We start from the raw sequence: 15,480 nt of genomic DNA on the forward strand, positions 1-15,480 counted from the left end.
CCTAGGACCCCCTAGTTGCCTAACAACCAGGAATGAATAACTATAAGAACAGCAATAACACGAGGACCGGCTCTTCCCATATGAACCGACCGAGACCCTGCAATACTCATCTAATAATAATAATAATAATAATAATAATAATAATAATAATAATAATTTTTATTTATATCTCGCCCTCCCCGGCCAGGACTGGGCTCAGGGCGGCTAACATCAAAATAAGATGCATTAAAAACATAACTCAAACAATCAATTAAAATACAGCTTGAAATCAAATTTGGAGCAGAATAAAATCAGATGGAACTACAGGGGATGGGAATATTGAGTGCTCAGCACCTGAGGCCCTTCTTTGTCTGCCTCCTCCCTGAGAGGTCTGGAGGGTGGCAACACATGAACAGGCCTCTTCTGCGGTGGCCCCCCGCTTGTGGAATGCTCTCCCCAGGGAGTCTCGCCCGGGGCCTTCATCACATAGCTTTAGGTGCCAGGCGAAAATGTTTTTATTCCCACAGGTCTTTGGTTAATTAAAAAATGGTGGCCTTTTAAACTGTGTGTTGGGGTGCCGGTATTGTTTTGTTTGTTATTCTGTCATGTATTTTTTGTTTTTATATAGTCAACAGCCCTGTGATGCTCAGATGAAAGGAGGTTTATAAATTTAATAAAATAAATAATATAAGCAGGGCATTTCCATCTTTGTTGAGCCAACACTGGGCCAGGCAGACTTTGCCAGGCTAAAGCAGCTTTGCCCCCCTCCAAGCCTCTCATGCCCCCTCCTGTCCCATGGATGAGGTCCCAGTTACCTAGATAAGGTGTGGCTGACCTAACGCACACAGCTCTTATCCAGGACAGACATGACATCTAAAGGGAGAATTTCAGGACGTCACAGGGCTGGAAAAGTGGAGATTTCCTCTCTGACAGGGCGACAAGCAAGAGCTGAAGAATGCCAGCGAGGCTTAATATACAAGGCTACAGATAAAAATACCACGGGGACAAAACGTGACTCCTCCTCACAAACCCCAAGCTGCTCAGAGGATGCAAATCTACCTTAGAAAACCTTCTCATGAGATGAGAGAGAGCTTCTGGATTCGGGCACTCCAGCTTCTTTATGATCTCAAAACTCTGGTTGAGCTGTGTGAAGACATCCACCACTGAACAGGAGAAAAGGGCATGGTCCGATGTTCGCTGGAACTACACAGACACCACAACACAACAAGGACACACTGTTAAAGGGCGCTTGTGCAGGGTGTGTGGCTTCCTGGCTGGAGGCTCTTCTTCTCAGCCTATTCATTCTTTCCACTTTTCTCCAGAAAGTGAACCCCTCCACATTCAAACAGCCACAGCAGCACCAGCCATGGTTCCTCAGCTTCCGGGGTTGTACTGAGCACACCAGGAGTGCAGCACAGATTGAGCAGCCCACATTTGAAAGAAAATCTGCCATCTAAATAGGTCATAAAGCAGCAATAGGGTCTTGTAAGGTTTGCATTCAGTGCTGCGTTGAGGCTGCCGTGCTCTGTGGCAGCAAACACAGAGCTTTCTCCTCACTCATGGCGGTGGGGTGGGCAGTTCCTGGCCATGATTCCCTCTGCTGCTTTTGCAGAAAGATGCCTTTTCTACAGGATAATGCCTGGCTACAGCTACTGCCTTAATTATAGCTCTCTGGATAGGATTGCAAACGCTGTCACAGCAAATCAATGAAAGGGGCATTTTTGTCCAATAAAAAATTCCTCCTCCTCTTGTTTTTGCCTAGCAAAACAAGCCACTCTCCATGGTGGGGGAATAAGAGAGGATCAGGGCAAGGCAATAATCCATGTTTGCTGTGCGACAGGAAGTGCAGATGGAGAGGGCGGGTGCATTTATTTACCTCAGGAACCACTTTATATGTCAAGAAACCTCTCGGCTCTCTAGGCTGCCGTGGATTGAGTGAGTGGGCCTCAGGACCACCGCCCCAGCACCCAAAGTGCCCCCTGCCTCAGGGCCTCCCCCACTCCACAGCTCTGCTCACCCCGTCCTTCTTGTCTCTTCCCAGCGCACCGTGGAGAAACTCCATGGAGACGTCCTCGTTCTCATCCAGCCACTGCATGACAAAAGGCTCAAACCACCTAGGGAGGGAGAAAGGTGGCTGCTTCACCCACATTCTTGTTTTCCAGAGGTTCCTCCTTGTGCCTGAACGTGCGCAGAGTGAAGCGGGCTCGATGCAAAGGATATGGTGCCTTGGAAGTGGCTCAAGGCAACCCTCAGCCCTGCAACCCTATAGCCCTGAAACTCCCCTCGCTGCAATATTGAGGCACCCACAGTTGGGGGATTTTGGGGCATTCCAAGGTTAGGGGGAGAAAAGGGCTGCATTATGACTAAACGGTCAGACTAGAGAGGGTGCGGTCTTTTGGCCTGCCTGGATTCCCAGCCTCAGCTCTCCACCCGCCCTTGCCCAAACAGGATTCCACATTTTGCAGGACAGCAGGGAAAGAGTGGCGGCTTTTATAAGGGAGGAGATCCTGGAATTCCAAGAAGCAACGCAACAAATATGGCATGCAGCTGGGTGTGTGTGAGTGGGGAGGGGGGAATGCTCAATGAACGGGAAAGGAAAAACACTCCTGAGCCTGCTGGATCAGGCCAATGGCCCATCTAGTCCAGCATCCTGTTCTCAGGGTGACCAACCAGATGCCAGGGGAAACCAGCAAGGGAGATTCGAGCACAAGAGCACTTTCCCCTCCTGCAGTTTCCAGCAACTGTTATTCAGAAGCGAGCATAGCCATCCCAGCTAGCAGCCATCAATAGCCCTCTCCTCCAGGCTGAAGAATTGCCAGAACTGCCACGGCCTCAACACTCCTTCAAGGGGGTGCCATGCAGTCTGCATGATGTGGGCAGGGCCGGTGCTAGGTTTTTTTTTGTGCCCTAGGCGAGATCACCTTCTGGCGCCCGCCCGGCCAATCCCTAGCACCGGCCCTGCGGAGAAGCCTGATTTTGGGCTGCTCCCCCTCCCCCGCCACTCTGCCGCTGGCGGAGCGGCACCGGGCAGCAGCAGGGGGCAGGCTGGCCAGCGCCCCCTCCATTTTGGCGCCCTAGGCAACTGCCTAGTTCACCTAAATGGATGCGCAGGCCCTGGATGTGGGCAAAAGCCTCCAGGCAGGAGGGCGGCAGCAGCAGCAGCAGTAGCAGCTGTTGCCTTCATCCTGGGAGGAACCACCCAGAGCCCGTCTGGAGTTTCTTTCAGCCCTGTGTCTCCCCACTCCCCCATTTAATATTCTGATGCTTGCAAGAGGTTTTAAGTATAATTGCTGAAGAGCCCCTTCCTGAGAAACTGATTGCCTTTTCCCTGCAAAAGGTTCACTGAGAAATAAAGAAGTCAGGGGAAAGACATTTAGAGTCTTTTAAAGTTCTAAGTGCACCTTAACACAAATGGACTCCGGTTTCAAGGATGTGCTGGATGAATATTTAAAGAAAACGGAGCCCAACAAGCAGAATAAAAGCTCCAGAATGTTCTTCCTCCCCACAACTGAAACATTCTCTCCCCCCCCCCCCACTTACAGAGAGTATTCAGGCACTGCATCTCTGAACGAGGGGAGTTCGCGCACATATTCATTATAAAACCATTTCACTTTGAAGTGCAAATTCATATAATCTGTGCTCTTGCATAACCGTTGCTTTTCATGCTCTGTAATGGAACACAGAAAAATAAAAATAACACATTTAATAAAGTTCCGGCTGCAAATAAAATTACAGAATCCCTGTGCACATTTTAGACCCAGCAAAATAAATCTTAATGGCCTTTTAACACCTGAGATCTGCTTAGGTTTCAGAATTGCTTTGTGCTCATCGATCTAAGGTGGTACAAAAGCCACAAGTGAGTCACGGGCCTGAAACGGTTAAGGAAAGAGAGTCACAGAGTGTTGGACCTCATGGAGAAAGCAGACCCACTGCAGAGATGGGCTGTGCCTCCCACGAAGGAAGGCAGATATACCTTGTGTGCAAAATTCCTCAGGTTCAATCCTCATCTATAGGCAAGGATGGGGGGGGGGCTGGAGAGCCAATGCTGCCAGCCAGTGTAGGCAATACTGAGCTAGAAGGGCCAATTGTCTGACTTGGGATAAGGCAGCTTCCTATAATCCTAACAGCCAGAGGGGAATCAAGTAAAAGAGCCAAGTCAATGGCAGGGGGCCGAGGCAAGCATCAAGGTCTCCCACTCTGACAGGCAGCCTGCTTAAGCTCAGGAGAGTGGAGAGAAACCTGTGACAAGGTCACCAAGAAGGTCGCCTTCTTATGGACTCCCTGAGTTCACCCCGGAGACTCGCCAAAGCCTCAGACTGAATCTTTCTCACAAGAGCTGTAAGATCTGAGCTGGCTGCAATGGGCCTGATTTACTGTGCTGTGGACTAAGAAACATAGAACTCTAGAGTTGGAAGGTACCCTGAGGGTCTAGTCCAGTGACAGATGGCTTATTCCTCTTGCCCCGCTATTCCCTCTCCCCCCCCCCCCGGGAGAACTGCTCTTTAGCACTCAATCGGAACAAGCAGCAATTCGGGTTTGTCATGGATTGCCATTGGTTCCAGTTTAGAGCTGAAGAGTGGGTTTTCCCTGGGAAGGCAATGGGGCAAGGGGAAAACCCCTCGGACCCGTACCGAGAAATCATGTGTCAAGCAGAAAACAGTTTGGACTCGAGCTTTCTAGGCATGGGACAAGCAGAAGTGTGGATAAGCCTGTGCTCATGGTCCCGAGTCCCTTGGACTCTGGAGAAGGGTCTAGAAACCAAACCATACCCTGCAAGCAAAATGCTGACTCAGCTCTGAGTGGCCCCACTTGCTTGCCCATAAGAAACTGATTTGTTTTTCCCTGGGCCAGTGGGTGGGGCAGTGGCAAGAGTGACCTTTGAGTCAGCCTATGCAGTGGTGGAGCTTCATGCTCCGGCACCAGGGTGGTGGTGGAGAGCAGGCAGAGGCGGGGTGTGCTGTCTGCGGGGACGGGGTGCCCAGCACGGGTGGGGGGGCAGTTGCGATGGCATCCTGCCGGAATTGCGCCGCCAGGGGTGCGCTCCCCCCGCACTCCTCTTCCTCCGCCAGTGAGCCTATGTGCTTGCTGGTGCATCTGAAGGGGGTCTGTTCAGCTTGATCCAATCAATGGAGGCACCTCCTGTGCTTAGGTCCTGCCTCTAAGCCACTCCATCAAGGTTGCTTCCAGGAAAGGAGGAACGGGAGGGTGGTGCTGCGCAGCTCTTTGGATGGGGCCCAATAGAACTCAGATCACTTTCAAAAGGTGTCACCTTGCAAATGATGATAAAGGATCTGTGTCCCTAATTCAATCCGTATGTAAATAAGGTCTGTGGTGTGGTTGCTAATGTGTTGGTTTTCCTCCAGAAGGTGCATTTCACTTGGGGTGCGTGTACAATGCTCCTATTGCTCATTTCCAGAGAAGCTTTTTCAATTCAGGAAGTGAGATGCCAAAAGCTCTGCTTGATGAAGACAGATGTCCAAGCGGTTCAATTTCTCACTTCCAAAACAGCTCTGTCCTTTCGGATCGACTTTTTTTCTCCAGCAATTTTGTCCTTTGCAAACCTGCAGGCTGAAGTTCTAATTAAGAGTGGCAAACTTTGTTAACAATTGCTTCAGGAGAAACACAGCTCATACAGTTCCAAGTCAACAGCCACCCACCTTTTTCCTTGGGGAAAGATCTGGGTGAGGTTCTTGCATTGCAAACTTATTTACCAGCCAAATCCATTTCCCGACCAAGATACGTAGTTAGGAATGGCCGGTCCAATTTCTGTCCAGGTAAATGGCTGCATAGCTGACAATAAAAATAAACTGTAGAATATTTATGTATCGGGAAGTTTTTAATGTCTAATATTTTTGTATGTTTTTATATATAGGCTTTTGCTATTTTTACTTTGTTGCTCAATTAGGTTAAGTATAAATTGTTAGTAATTTTATGTTTAAGGAGTTATATTTAAGATGTTAGACTTTATGTCTAAGATGTTAGATTATTGAAACTGCTAGAGAATGGTAATGACTTGAAATTCAGTTGGAGGGACCGAAGGAAGTCACCCAAAAATGTGAAGAAAATTATAGTTGTAAGAACTTATTGTTCTTTATTTTTCTCATCCTTTTTATTATCTTATATATAAAATGTTTTGATATATTAATTTTGTTAAAATCTTGCAAAATCAATAAAAATTATTTTTGATATTTTGATATGTTTTTATGTGTGTTGGAAGCCGGCAAGAGTGGTTGGGGCAACCCAGCCAGATCGCTGGGGTGTTGTTGTTGTTGATTGTATTGCAACAGTTGAACAACCTTCCATCACTGCTAATATGCTTAAATGCAGTAAATGAATGGAAGAGCAAGAGGAGAGCCTTGCTGGATCAGATGGGGTGGGGTGGGGGTAGCTCATACAGCCTCCAGTTCTCCCAGTGGCCCATAATGGGATGCTCGCTTGAGGGCAACTATTGCCACCTCCTCCTCAGCAACAGGCAACAACAACCCTCCAGGGCTGACATTGGTCTCCTTTTTTGGCCTCAGGGAGGGGGCCAGTTGGGAGGCCCCTTTCCTGAGCCAAACTCAAGACCCTGACAGAAGGAACAGGACACACATCCTGCAAAACATTTGTAGCCAGGCGCATGGGTAAGTCTATCTCCTCTGCAGCGTTCACCTTAAGCAAAACTGCATTGTTCTGCCAGAACAAAATATTGATGCCAGCTACAGCCAATTAAACATACCAGCCTTGTTCAAAAGCACCCTGGCCAAGATAGGTAGGCACAGCTCCAGCAGTGGCCTCGCTTGGTGACGAGGTCCTTGTTTATGCTCAAAGGACTCTTTCGTTCTCCCCCCCCCCTCCCACCCAGCTGTTCCCTTCTTATCACTTAGGTTTAACAGCCACAGGACAGGATGAGGCCTGAGTGTTGTTTGGTGGCGGCTGCCCAAGGAAGACCTGGGATAGCTCAGTTAGTGGAGCATGAAGAGTCACGTTGGGCAAAAGATTCCTGAATTTCAGGGGGTTAGACTAGATGACCCCAGAGGTCCCTTCCATCTCTACAATTCTATAAGCAGGTTCTGCTGGCAACCACTCTCTGCATTCCGCTGAATGGCCCCAGCGCTGGAAGTGAATGTTCCGCAGCCTCCCAGGTATGCCTTGACTCTCCCCCTGCCTGAAAGAGGCTTGGAAGGAGGCAGTGGCAATTTTTAGGTTGTGCAGGACACACCCATGAGAGAGGAGCCTGCTGATCGAGAGAGCCACTGGAGACTCCCTGGTGAAAGAGCTTCCCAATTTTGAGCCTGTTGTAGTTCTCCCAGCACCGCCCCCCCCCTCACTGGGGCTGCCACACGACTGGATCCTCCTCAAGCTTCTCTTGATCAGGGTGGGGGGAGCTGAGCTCCTTCCACTGCCCCTTATGAACAACGCTGGGGCACAAATGAGAAATTGAAGTTCAGGGAAGTGGCAACCTCAGGCCCCCACCCTATGAATGCTCTCTTCTATCCTCTTTTCGGGGGCCAAATGGGAGTATTTGGCCCCCGGAAGCTCTCCCTAGGCTACGCCCCTTATCTCAAGGTCACACCCATCACTAATTCACCTCCTGGGGTAATTTTGCTGGTCTGGAATGTGTCTGTGAGCTAGGACCATGCCTCTTGCTTGCTTGGAAGTGTGTGTGTGTGTGTGTGTACAGAAACCCCTGTACAGAAACCCCAGAACTTTTGTGTGGACAGGATGTAGCCTACAGTTTTGAGTCACATTCATTGCTCTGCCTAGTCTGTGTTTGGCCAAACCTCCGTTTGTCTCCGTCCCAGTTCCCCACTGGCATGCGGCCTTTGGAAGCTTGACCAAGAGGGAATGTGGTCCTTTGCCTTAAAAAGCTCTCCCTGCACCCACCCCCCATGCCAGGATAATTTTGCAACACCCCCTTGCTGTGAGCTGGATGGCACCCAGCAAGATGACCCCTATCTAGGTGTGAAATTGGCCAGCAAGGAGTGGGTTTTTCCCCCTCCGCTTGCAGCAACAACATGGCAAGTGCCAAATGGATTGTCCCTCCATCAAATGGCTTGGAAGGTCTCCATGACAACCAAGTTCCAAAGAAGCCTTCAAGTCTTGTGGAAGAAAAAGCACAAGGACATAATCCATCTGCATCCAAACTCTCAAGGTGACTGGCAAGACTCCCTCTGCCCTTCTCCGGTGCCAGCGTTATTTATTTATGCCTGTTTTCCTCCTTCAAAGAGGAGGCATTTTTTGGTTCCAAAATGAAAAAAAACAACAATCTGTCATTTTGGGAAGGATATCAGAAAACGTGTGTAAACAAGACTACCCACTTCCATTTAGAAATATAATGGAAATGCCACAGATCTCCATTCTGGAGGGCCCTGACCAAGCCAGTGTTGTGTAGTGGTTAACAGTGTCGGATGAGGACCTGAGAGACCAGGGTTCAAATCCCCACTTACCGGGTAATTAATGGGGAGGGGAAAAGCCAGCCATGTATGTCACCTTGAATTGTTTGGAGGAAAGGTTGGATATATAAACAAATAAAAATAAAAATAAAATAATAATCGAGCATGTGCTTCAATTACTAGCAAATAAAATAGTTCCAATTCTGATGGGATTTGAAGGGAACTATCTAAAATGAAATATCTTCTGCTGATTCCTATTGCAGCACCAGAGTGAGGGCAGTTCCTACACACAGGGCTTCAAGCCAAGGCAGTGAAAAATAATAATAATAATAATAATAATAATAATAATAATAATAATAATACCTATATTTACATAAGTAAAAAAGCAACAGTACAAAAAGGAATTATTGTGAAAATAGGAAATATTTAGGGAGATGCCAAATTTCGTCTTTGCTCAGGGTGCCATAATACCAAAATCCTCCCCGACTATTGCTTCAGAGATTTTGTATTTAAATGGTGTCTCTCGGGTGTCTTCCCTTCCCCCAGTTCTGGTCTGTAATGGGGGGGGGGGCTGCCTCCTCCCGGCCTGGATAACAATCCCACCCCTCTTGCTGATTCCCCCTCTGAGTTCTCCAGGGCTGACGGCAGATTGGGGTGGAACTTATTAGCCCCCATCCACTGACACACCCTGGGCTCAAATGAGATAAACCCCCCATCTCAGATGCCATATCTAGACAAACCGCCACAACCATCTCAGGCCAGCTGTAGAGAGTGGGTGTTTCTTGGGCCCTAAGTCCCTCTTCATGCACAGAGGCAGAAACTCTACTTTCCCGTATTCTTTTTCAGGCTCCTCACCCGGGGGGCTGCCAGCAGGATGTTTTTGCACATGGTGTTCCTCAAGGGACGCAGCATCTCTCAGGCTTCTAGCAACAGGCTTGGCTGCGAGGCAAACACGGGGCCCACTTCATCATCATGATCACTCCCTGTCTGCCTCGACAGGCAGAGACAAACGGCACAGATGCAGATCAGCTGTTCCCTGCCAGCGCTGACTCTTCACGGTGCAACTCTGGAGCGCAGAAGGAGGCAGGCCACCGTCGCCCAGACACCCGTGAAGGAGTTCACCCGTGGCCAAAACCCATGCACAGCAGCCGGCCTGCAAAGGCTCCTTCCTTCTTCCCTGAGCCTTGCAAAGTGGAATGGCTGCCGGCTTGTCTGACACTGGTACTGTCTCTGGCTGCGCAGAGAATGAGGCGATGCCCAAAGCCACAAGGCCTCAAGGCGGGGCTCATTCAGGCCGCAATCGGTGGCAGAGTGGAGGCCGCTTTTGCGCCTGCGATGGATTGTCCACGTTTCTCTTCTTAGTCTTCATCTAGGGAGTCTGCATTCTGGTGGGGTTGGGGCTCGGCCTTGCCTGCACCGGGCTCCAAAAGGCTTTGTTGGAAACAGTCCCCTCAAGGCATGGCAGCAAAGGCCAGGGACCAATTGTGACAAGCTGCCAAGTTTTATATCTTTGCTTAAAATAACAAGGCATCTCCATGAAGGGGAAGAGGATGGCAAAGGGGGCAGAGCTTCCCAGCTCAAGCGCCTGGCCTGGCCTTTGGGAGCCTCCACCAGCCAGGACTCAACATGTGGTCTTCCCTGGCGACAAAGCCACAGGAGCTGCCCAAGTGCATCAGTGGATGGGGTGTTCCGGCTGGCTCAGCCTCTTCTTGACACCAGCAATGGCCAGCTGGTTGGGACAGAGAGAGGAGGAGGATTGCTTGGGATCCCCAGGGTCCTTAGGGCAGTCTTCGAAGGGGGGCCTGAGGGTGCAAGGCTGACTTGTGTGCTGGCTGTGGCTGGGTCCAGAGCATTCTTCAAAAGTGGGCAGAGAGCGAGGAAGGGCACTGGGCTGGGGGCAGAGACCCCACCACAAAAGTCTGGGGGTATTTATTTATTTTGGGGGGGCAAGCTTCTGCTTCCGCTCAGCCTCAAATGAAATCTCTGTTGCTGCTGGTGGAATCTATGTTTGAATGCTCCCCCATGTAAAAATATGATTGTTTGTCTATTCAAACTAGCACAAGAAGGGAAGGGTTCTAAGGCTGCCTTCTCTCTGGAAGGCAAATTATGTCCGGGGAGGGCATTCTTTGATTCAGCAAAGCATTCGGGCATCGGACCCACAAGCTGCAGGCTGAAGGGCTTTTGTCCAGCAACAGTGAAGCGATGCTAAGCTGCCGGGGGAACTCACCTTACCCCCCCCCCCCGACTTCCCCAGTCTGAAATGCACAGGAAGCCCAGCTGGTTTGACTTTGTATAGAGACGTGCCCTCTTCCTTTCTTAAGGAGGCTGCAGCAGCAGCAGCAGCAGCAACAGCAGCAAGGCAGCCCCAGGATGGCAACCTTCCTCCTCCTAATCCCCAGATCCAGCCTCATGAAGTCAGGTGGCCATGGAAGCGCCGTGTTGTTGGGGCAACATCTGTTGCCAGGCAGAGCACCAGCAGCCCTCTGGACTAAAGCAGCATTAAGGTCTTACGCCGCTAAGAGCAGGAGATAACAATGTGGCACAATCCACCACATTGGGAGAAAATAGGTTAGAAAGCAATGGCATCCCTGCGTGGGGCCTCTCTGAATCATGGACAATTCATGTCTACCCCGAAATTACAACCTCTCACATACATCATTGGATCGCTGGGCAGAAACACTAGAGTGGATGGAGCAAAAATACAGGATGTTTCCCATCCATCCCAGTCTTGCTTTTTTATACTGTAGGTGTAATAATAATAATAATAATAATAATAATAATAATAATAACAATTTATTTGTACCCTGTCCATCTGGCTGGGTTTCCCCAGCCACTCTGGGCGTCTTCCAACAAATATTAAAATACATTAAAATACAAATATTAAAATACAGATTAAACACTTCCCTAAATAGAGCTGCCTTCAGGTATTTTCTAAATGTCAGGTAGTTGTTTATCTCTTTGACCTCTGATGGGAGGGCTTTCCTTCATTCCACATTAAAATTTCATTTGCCCTCAAAACAGCTTCATTCAGCAAGTAGAATCAGGGTTAGCAATGCTCTGAAGCAGCACTGGGTGCCTCGGGAGGTTTCAAAAAGAGCCCCACCCTCTTGGGGGACTGACTTTTTAGAAGCCCATGCCAAGTTCAAGCCCCCTTGCCTGATGCTGGCCACTCCTGGGTGGTGAAATCAGGACACTCAACAGGAGGAAGTGAGGGAGGGGAAGCAGGGGTTTCATTGGGTTTGGGAGGGGGTGGGAGGGGGTCAGTGGACCCAGAAGCCACAGCAGTGGGAGAATGGAGCAGGACAGGGCTTTCCAGCCACTGGCACCGGAAAGAGAATTTGCATTCTTAGCAGAGATGCTGAGCATTTCGGTTAATCCTAAGCCAACCCGCCACCCAATCAGGAGTGCCAACTTGGAACCGCGACCGTGGGTGCTCGGGGTTGTGGGTGCCATGCAGCGTGCATAGGCCTGGCACCAAAAATTGTGGGTGCCCGGCCCCTTCATAGTGAATTTTGTCGGTGCTTGGGCACCCAGGGAGTTGGCACCTATGCCTCCCAATGTTTTAGACTATAGTTCCCATCAGCTCTAGCATCATACAGTTCTGCTGGCTGCAGTACATGACAATTGTGGTCCAAAAAGCAACTTGGGTCACTCAAACCACATTTTCTTAATTGAAAACCCAAGCAGTCACACACCCTTGGATTAACGCTGTTGTATTTCGCTGCCCTGTAGCCAAGATCTTAGCCTTGTCTCTTTAAAAGTAGCTTTTATCAATGTAGCTCTCAAGCTCCAGGGAAATATTGCTGCTGAACAGCTCAGTGGGAAGCCATTTTCTGCCACTCTGTATGTGAAGTGAGTTGATTTCTCATCAAAGCCAGATGCATAGAGGTGGCCATTTCTGGGCTGCATGCCCACAGCCACCCTCCTGCCATGGTTCTGCCACTGCCACTGCCTCTGCCATCCTGCCTATGTCCTCCTTTATTTATCCCCTGTGTGCATTTCCATGTGCAGCAGCTGGGAGGGGGTCGCTGCCTCAGGTTGACGCTCACTCAGTCGAGCATTTCGGGGGGGGGGGGGGAGAAGCCAGCCATGCGGCCCTCGGCAGTTGCTTAGTTAACCCATAGGGATCCCTGTCAGGCTCTCCGCTGGAAGATTAACAGCAGGCAGGAGGGAAAAGAGGTTCAGAACACGCTCTGTGGTGGGCCAAGGGAAGTCTGTGTCCCAGAGATCTTGCTTTGGACAGACGGAAGGCAAAGGGTTGTTGCCAATCCACACACAAACCCTAGTTATGATTTCCGGCCTCCTGGGTGACCATGGCAACCAAGCCTCTTCTGTTTACTCATTTGCCTTCACCTCTGGAGTGTGGCAAGGATCATGTGCCAGTGGCCAAGACCGTCCTAGGACGTGGGGCCACACAGGACACCCCATGTTCTTGGCATAAACGGGCCAGCGGGGTGTGTGTGTGTGTGTGTGTGTTGCAGGTGGCAGCAGCAGCACCCCATCCCATCAGGGTCATGAGACCTCCACCCTGGCTTCCTGATGCTGCCCATGGTTCAAATCCTGGAAATGCCACAGGAAAGGGATGCAGGGCCAGCTTCTCAAAGTAGAGGACAATGATGGAAGGAATCACCCTCTCAGCTGCGCATAAATCCAGTTCAAGTGTAGTGTGAACAGCCAAAGACTTACTTCGTCAAACCCCCATGATGCTACAGGAATAATTTTTTCTACTCTTGCGTTGCCCCTTTGTGGAGAAGCTCTAAAGACTCACCACTTTTATTACACTGCCAAATGCTTCTGGGGATGAAGATGTTTTGACCAGCCAGTTCTCCACACTGGTTACTACTAAATGCACCATTTTCTTTGCTGGGTCATTCCATCCTGTGAACGCCCCACATCCCCGCAATCCCACCTGCTGCTCCACGTAGAAATAGCCCCCTGCTCTGCTAGGGAGCACCTGCACCCCCTACCTTCCAAGGCGTATTTCATGTCCTGCGCAAAAAGGGTCCACATGATCTCTGAACTGACTTTGCCCATGTTCAGCTCTTGAGGGAACCTGGAAGAAACCAACCGGAGGGGTGTTGTCAGTTCTCCTGCTGGCAAGGGTGGCATGAGCCACGGTGGCACCCTTCAGCCCTAGACACCCCTCAAAGGGAAGGGGTTGGAACATAGTGGTGCCCCCAGGCTTGCACTGTCCCTCAGATTTCCTCATGGCAATCGCTGCAGACTGGAAAGGGGCACGGGAGTGGGGGGAAGGGCATGGGCGTAGCCAGGGGGGGCAGGGAGGGGCAGCTGCTCCCCCTAAATCAATAAAATTAAATAAAAATACATAGCTAACTGAGGTTCTGCCCCCCCAACAAGAGGCCTGCCCCCATTAAAAAAAGGCTTGCCCCCCCAACAAAAATTCTGGCTATGTACATGGGGAGGGGTCATTCCTCTGGCCCAACCAGCCCTGTACGTGGGGAAAACTTAACAACTGAGAGGGCCGCCTTCTCATCATATACAGTGGTACCTCGGGTTAAGAACTTAATTCGTTCTGGAGGTCCATTCTTAACCTGAAACTGTTCTTAACCTGAGGTACCACTTTAGCTAATGGGGCCTCCTGCTGCCGCCGTGCCATTTCTGTACATAGATTAAAGGAGTGGCAGTTCCCCCACCCCACAAACACATAAAGGAAGTAAGAAGTGAAGCAAGGGGACCTGTCCATTTTCACTTTGTCTGCACAGAACTACCCCTTCCATGGATGAGATGGAAGGAGGCTCTACGACATTCCTCTGAACCTCTGGGCCCACAAAGGTCCACTGGACTGGGATGGCAGGACTGCGACTGTTGGAACTGTGGGCAGGAAACAGTCCATACAGTATTCATTGGAGGTTGCATGTCCTCTTCTGGGCAGGGCTCCTATTTAAAAAGAGCTCAGGGAGAAGCTGGAGGGGCCGCAGTGGTGCTGGTGACCCCCAAGGAAAGCAGGGACGGCTTTAAGCCAGAAGGAAGCTCAATTCTGGCAACCAGAACTGTTAAGGAAAGGGTCCTGAGCGAGCTTCAGCAGGGTGCTGGGGTCAGGCCTAGCTCACCAGCAGCCCCTCAGCCTTGCCCAAAGATGCTCAGCTCCTGATTTTGCAAGGCTTGTCAGGGCAATGCCAGCTCCATGGGATGGGCAAGAACGAGCTCTTAATGCGTTTTCCACAGCTCACTGCTAGATAAGCTTTTCCGGATTATTTTGCTTTCAGGAGTGCTGTGCAAATTTGGCATTTTAAAAAAATATCCTCTTTATTTGTTTACCTTAATTCCCAGGGACTGGGGAGTGCAAAGGTGGGGAAGATCCCCAGCCAGGGCAGGGCTGCCCTTGCACTGACTCCCGAAAGGAAATCAGCATGAGGGAGGGTGGTTTTGTCAGCAGGTGGTATCAGGCTAGCTCTTGATCTGGGGCCACCTGACTTTAACAATGGTGGCTGCTGTGGCTACTCCACACAGTGGCCACTCCTGGGCTGTGGGGTTGCCTACCAGCAACCACAATTCCTGTGGCTGGACTACTGACCTAGTGGCACTGCTCTCCTTCCTTAATGACCATTTGTAGTGTGGTGGGGTTTGTTTGTTTTTGGAGGGGGTAAGGATACAGCAAAGTAGGGTCTCTGCCACAGAAAGTCAAGCATCCTAAGGTCTACGGATGTAAACAAAACATTTAAATATGAGCCAAAAATGCTACAGCGGAAAGACAACTTTTCAGCTGCTCATTATGGGTGACCCCACAGCAGCCCTTGTGAAATGTCTTTTCTATCTCCCCCCTTCTTACTGGTTCAAGACAGGAGTGTAGGCCATCTTGTCTTCATCAATGATGGTAACCATGAGGGTAATGAGCTGCGTCCAAAAATCCAGATTCTGAGTAGTCGGACCTTGTTCCTCCCGAGGAATATCTTGCTTTTTACCCTGTTACCGGGAAAAGGAAAGGAGAAAGAGTCCATTCTATTTTTCTATTAACACTGTCCCCCCCCCCCCCATTTTTGCTAAAAGCAGGATGCAGAAAAAGCCCTGCAAAACAGGCTTTCCCGGGACTGCTGGAAGTGCCTGCCTCTTTGCATCTGCTCATTGCTGAAGTCAACAAAGGCCTCCTCTGGGAAGGCAAGGGAGC

General features: G+C 50.1%; 1 protein-coding gene across 2 annotated transcripts in view; it reads right to left on the reverse strand.

The window, feature by feature from the left end:
- Positions 1 to 15,480, reverse strand: part of UNC13C (unc-13 homolog C) — a 132,441-nt gene that overhangs the window by 27,023 nt on the left and 89,938 nt on the right. For both annotated transcript variants that reach the window (XM_033166691.1, XM_033166690.1), the window contains exons 17-21: positions 15,145 to 15,278; positions 13,322 to 13,407; positions 3,520 to 3,646; positions 1,997 to 2,093; positions 1,039 to 1,182 (exon numbers count right to left, since the gene is read on the reverse strand). In XM_033166691.1, coding sequence (XP_033022582.1) covers positions 1,039 to 1,182; positions 1,997 to 2,093; positions 3,520 to 3,646; positions 13,322 to 13,407; positions 15,145 to 15,278 — 588 coding nt within the window. The remainder of the gene's footprint in view (positions 1 to 1,038; positions 1,183 to 1,996; positions 2,094 to 3,519; positions 3,647 to 13,321; positions 13,408 to 15,144; positions 15,279 to 15,480) is intronic.

This window comes from Lacerta agilis, chromosome 13 (genome assembly GCF_009819535.1).
Source record: "Lacerta agilis isolate rLacAgi1 chromosome 13, rLacAgi1.pri, whole genome shotgun sequence".
NCBI classification, from domain to species: Eukaryota; Metazoa; Chordata; class Lepidosauria; order Squamata; family Lacertidae; genus Lacerta; species Lacerta agilis.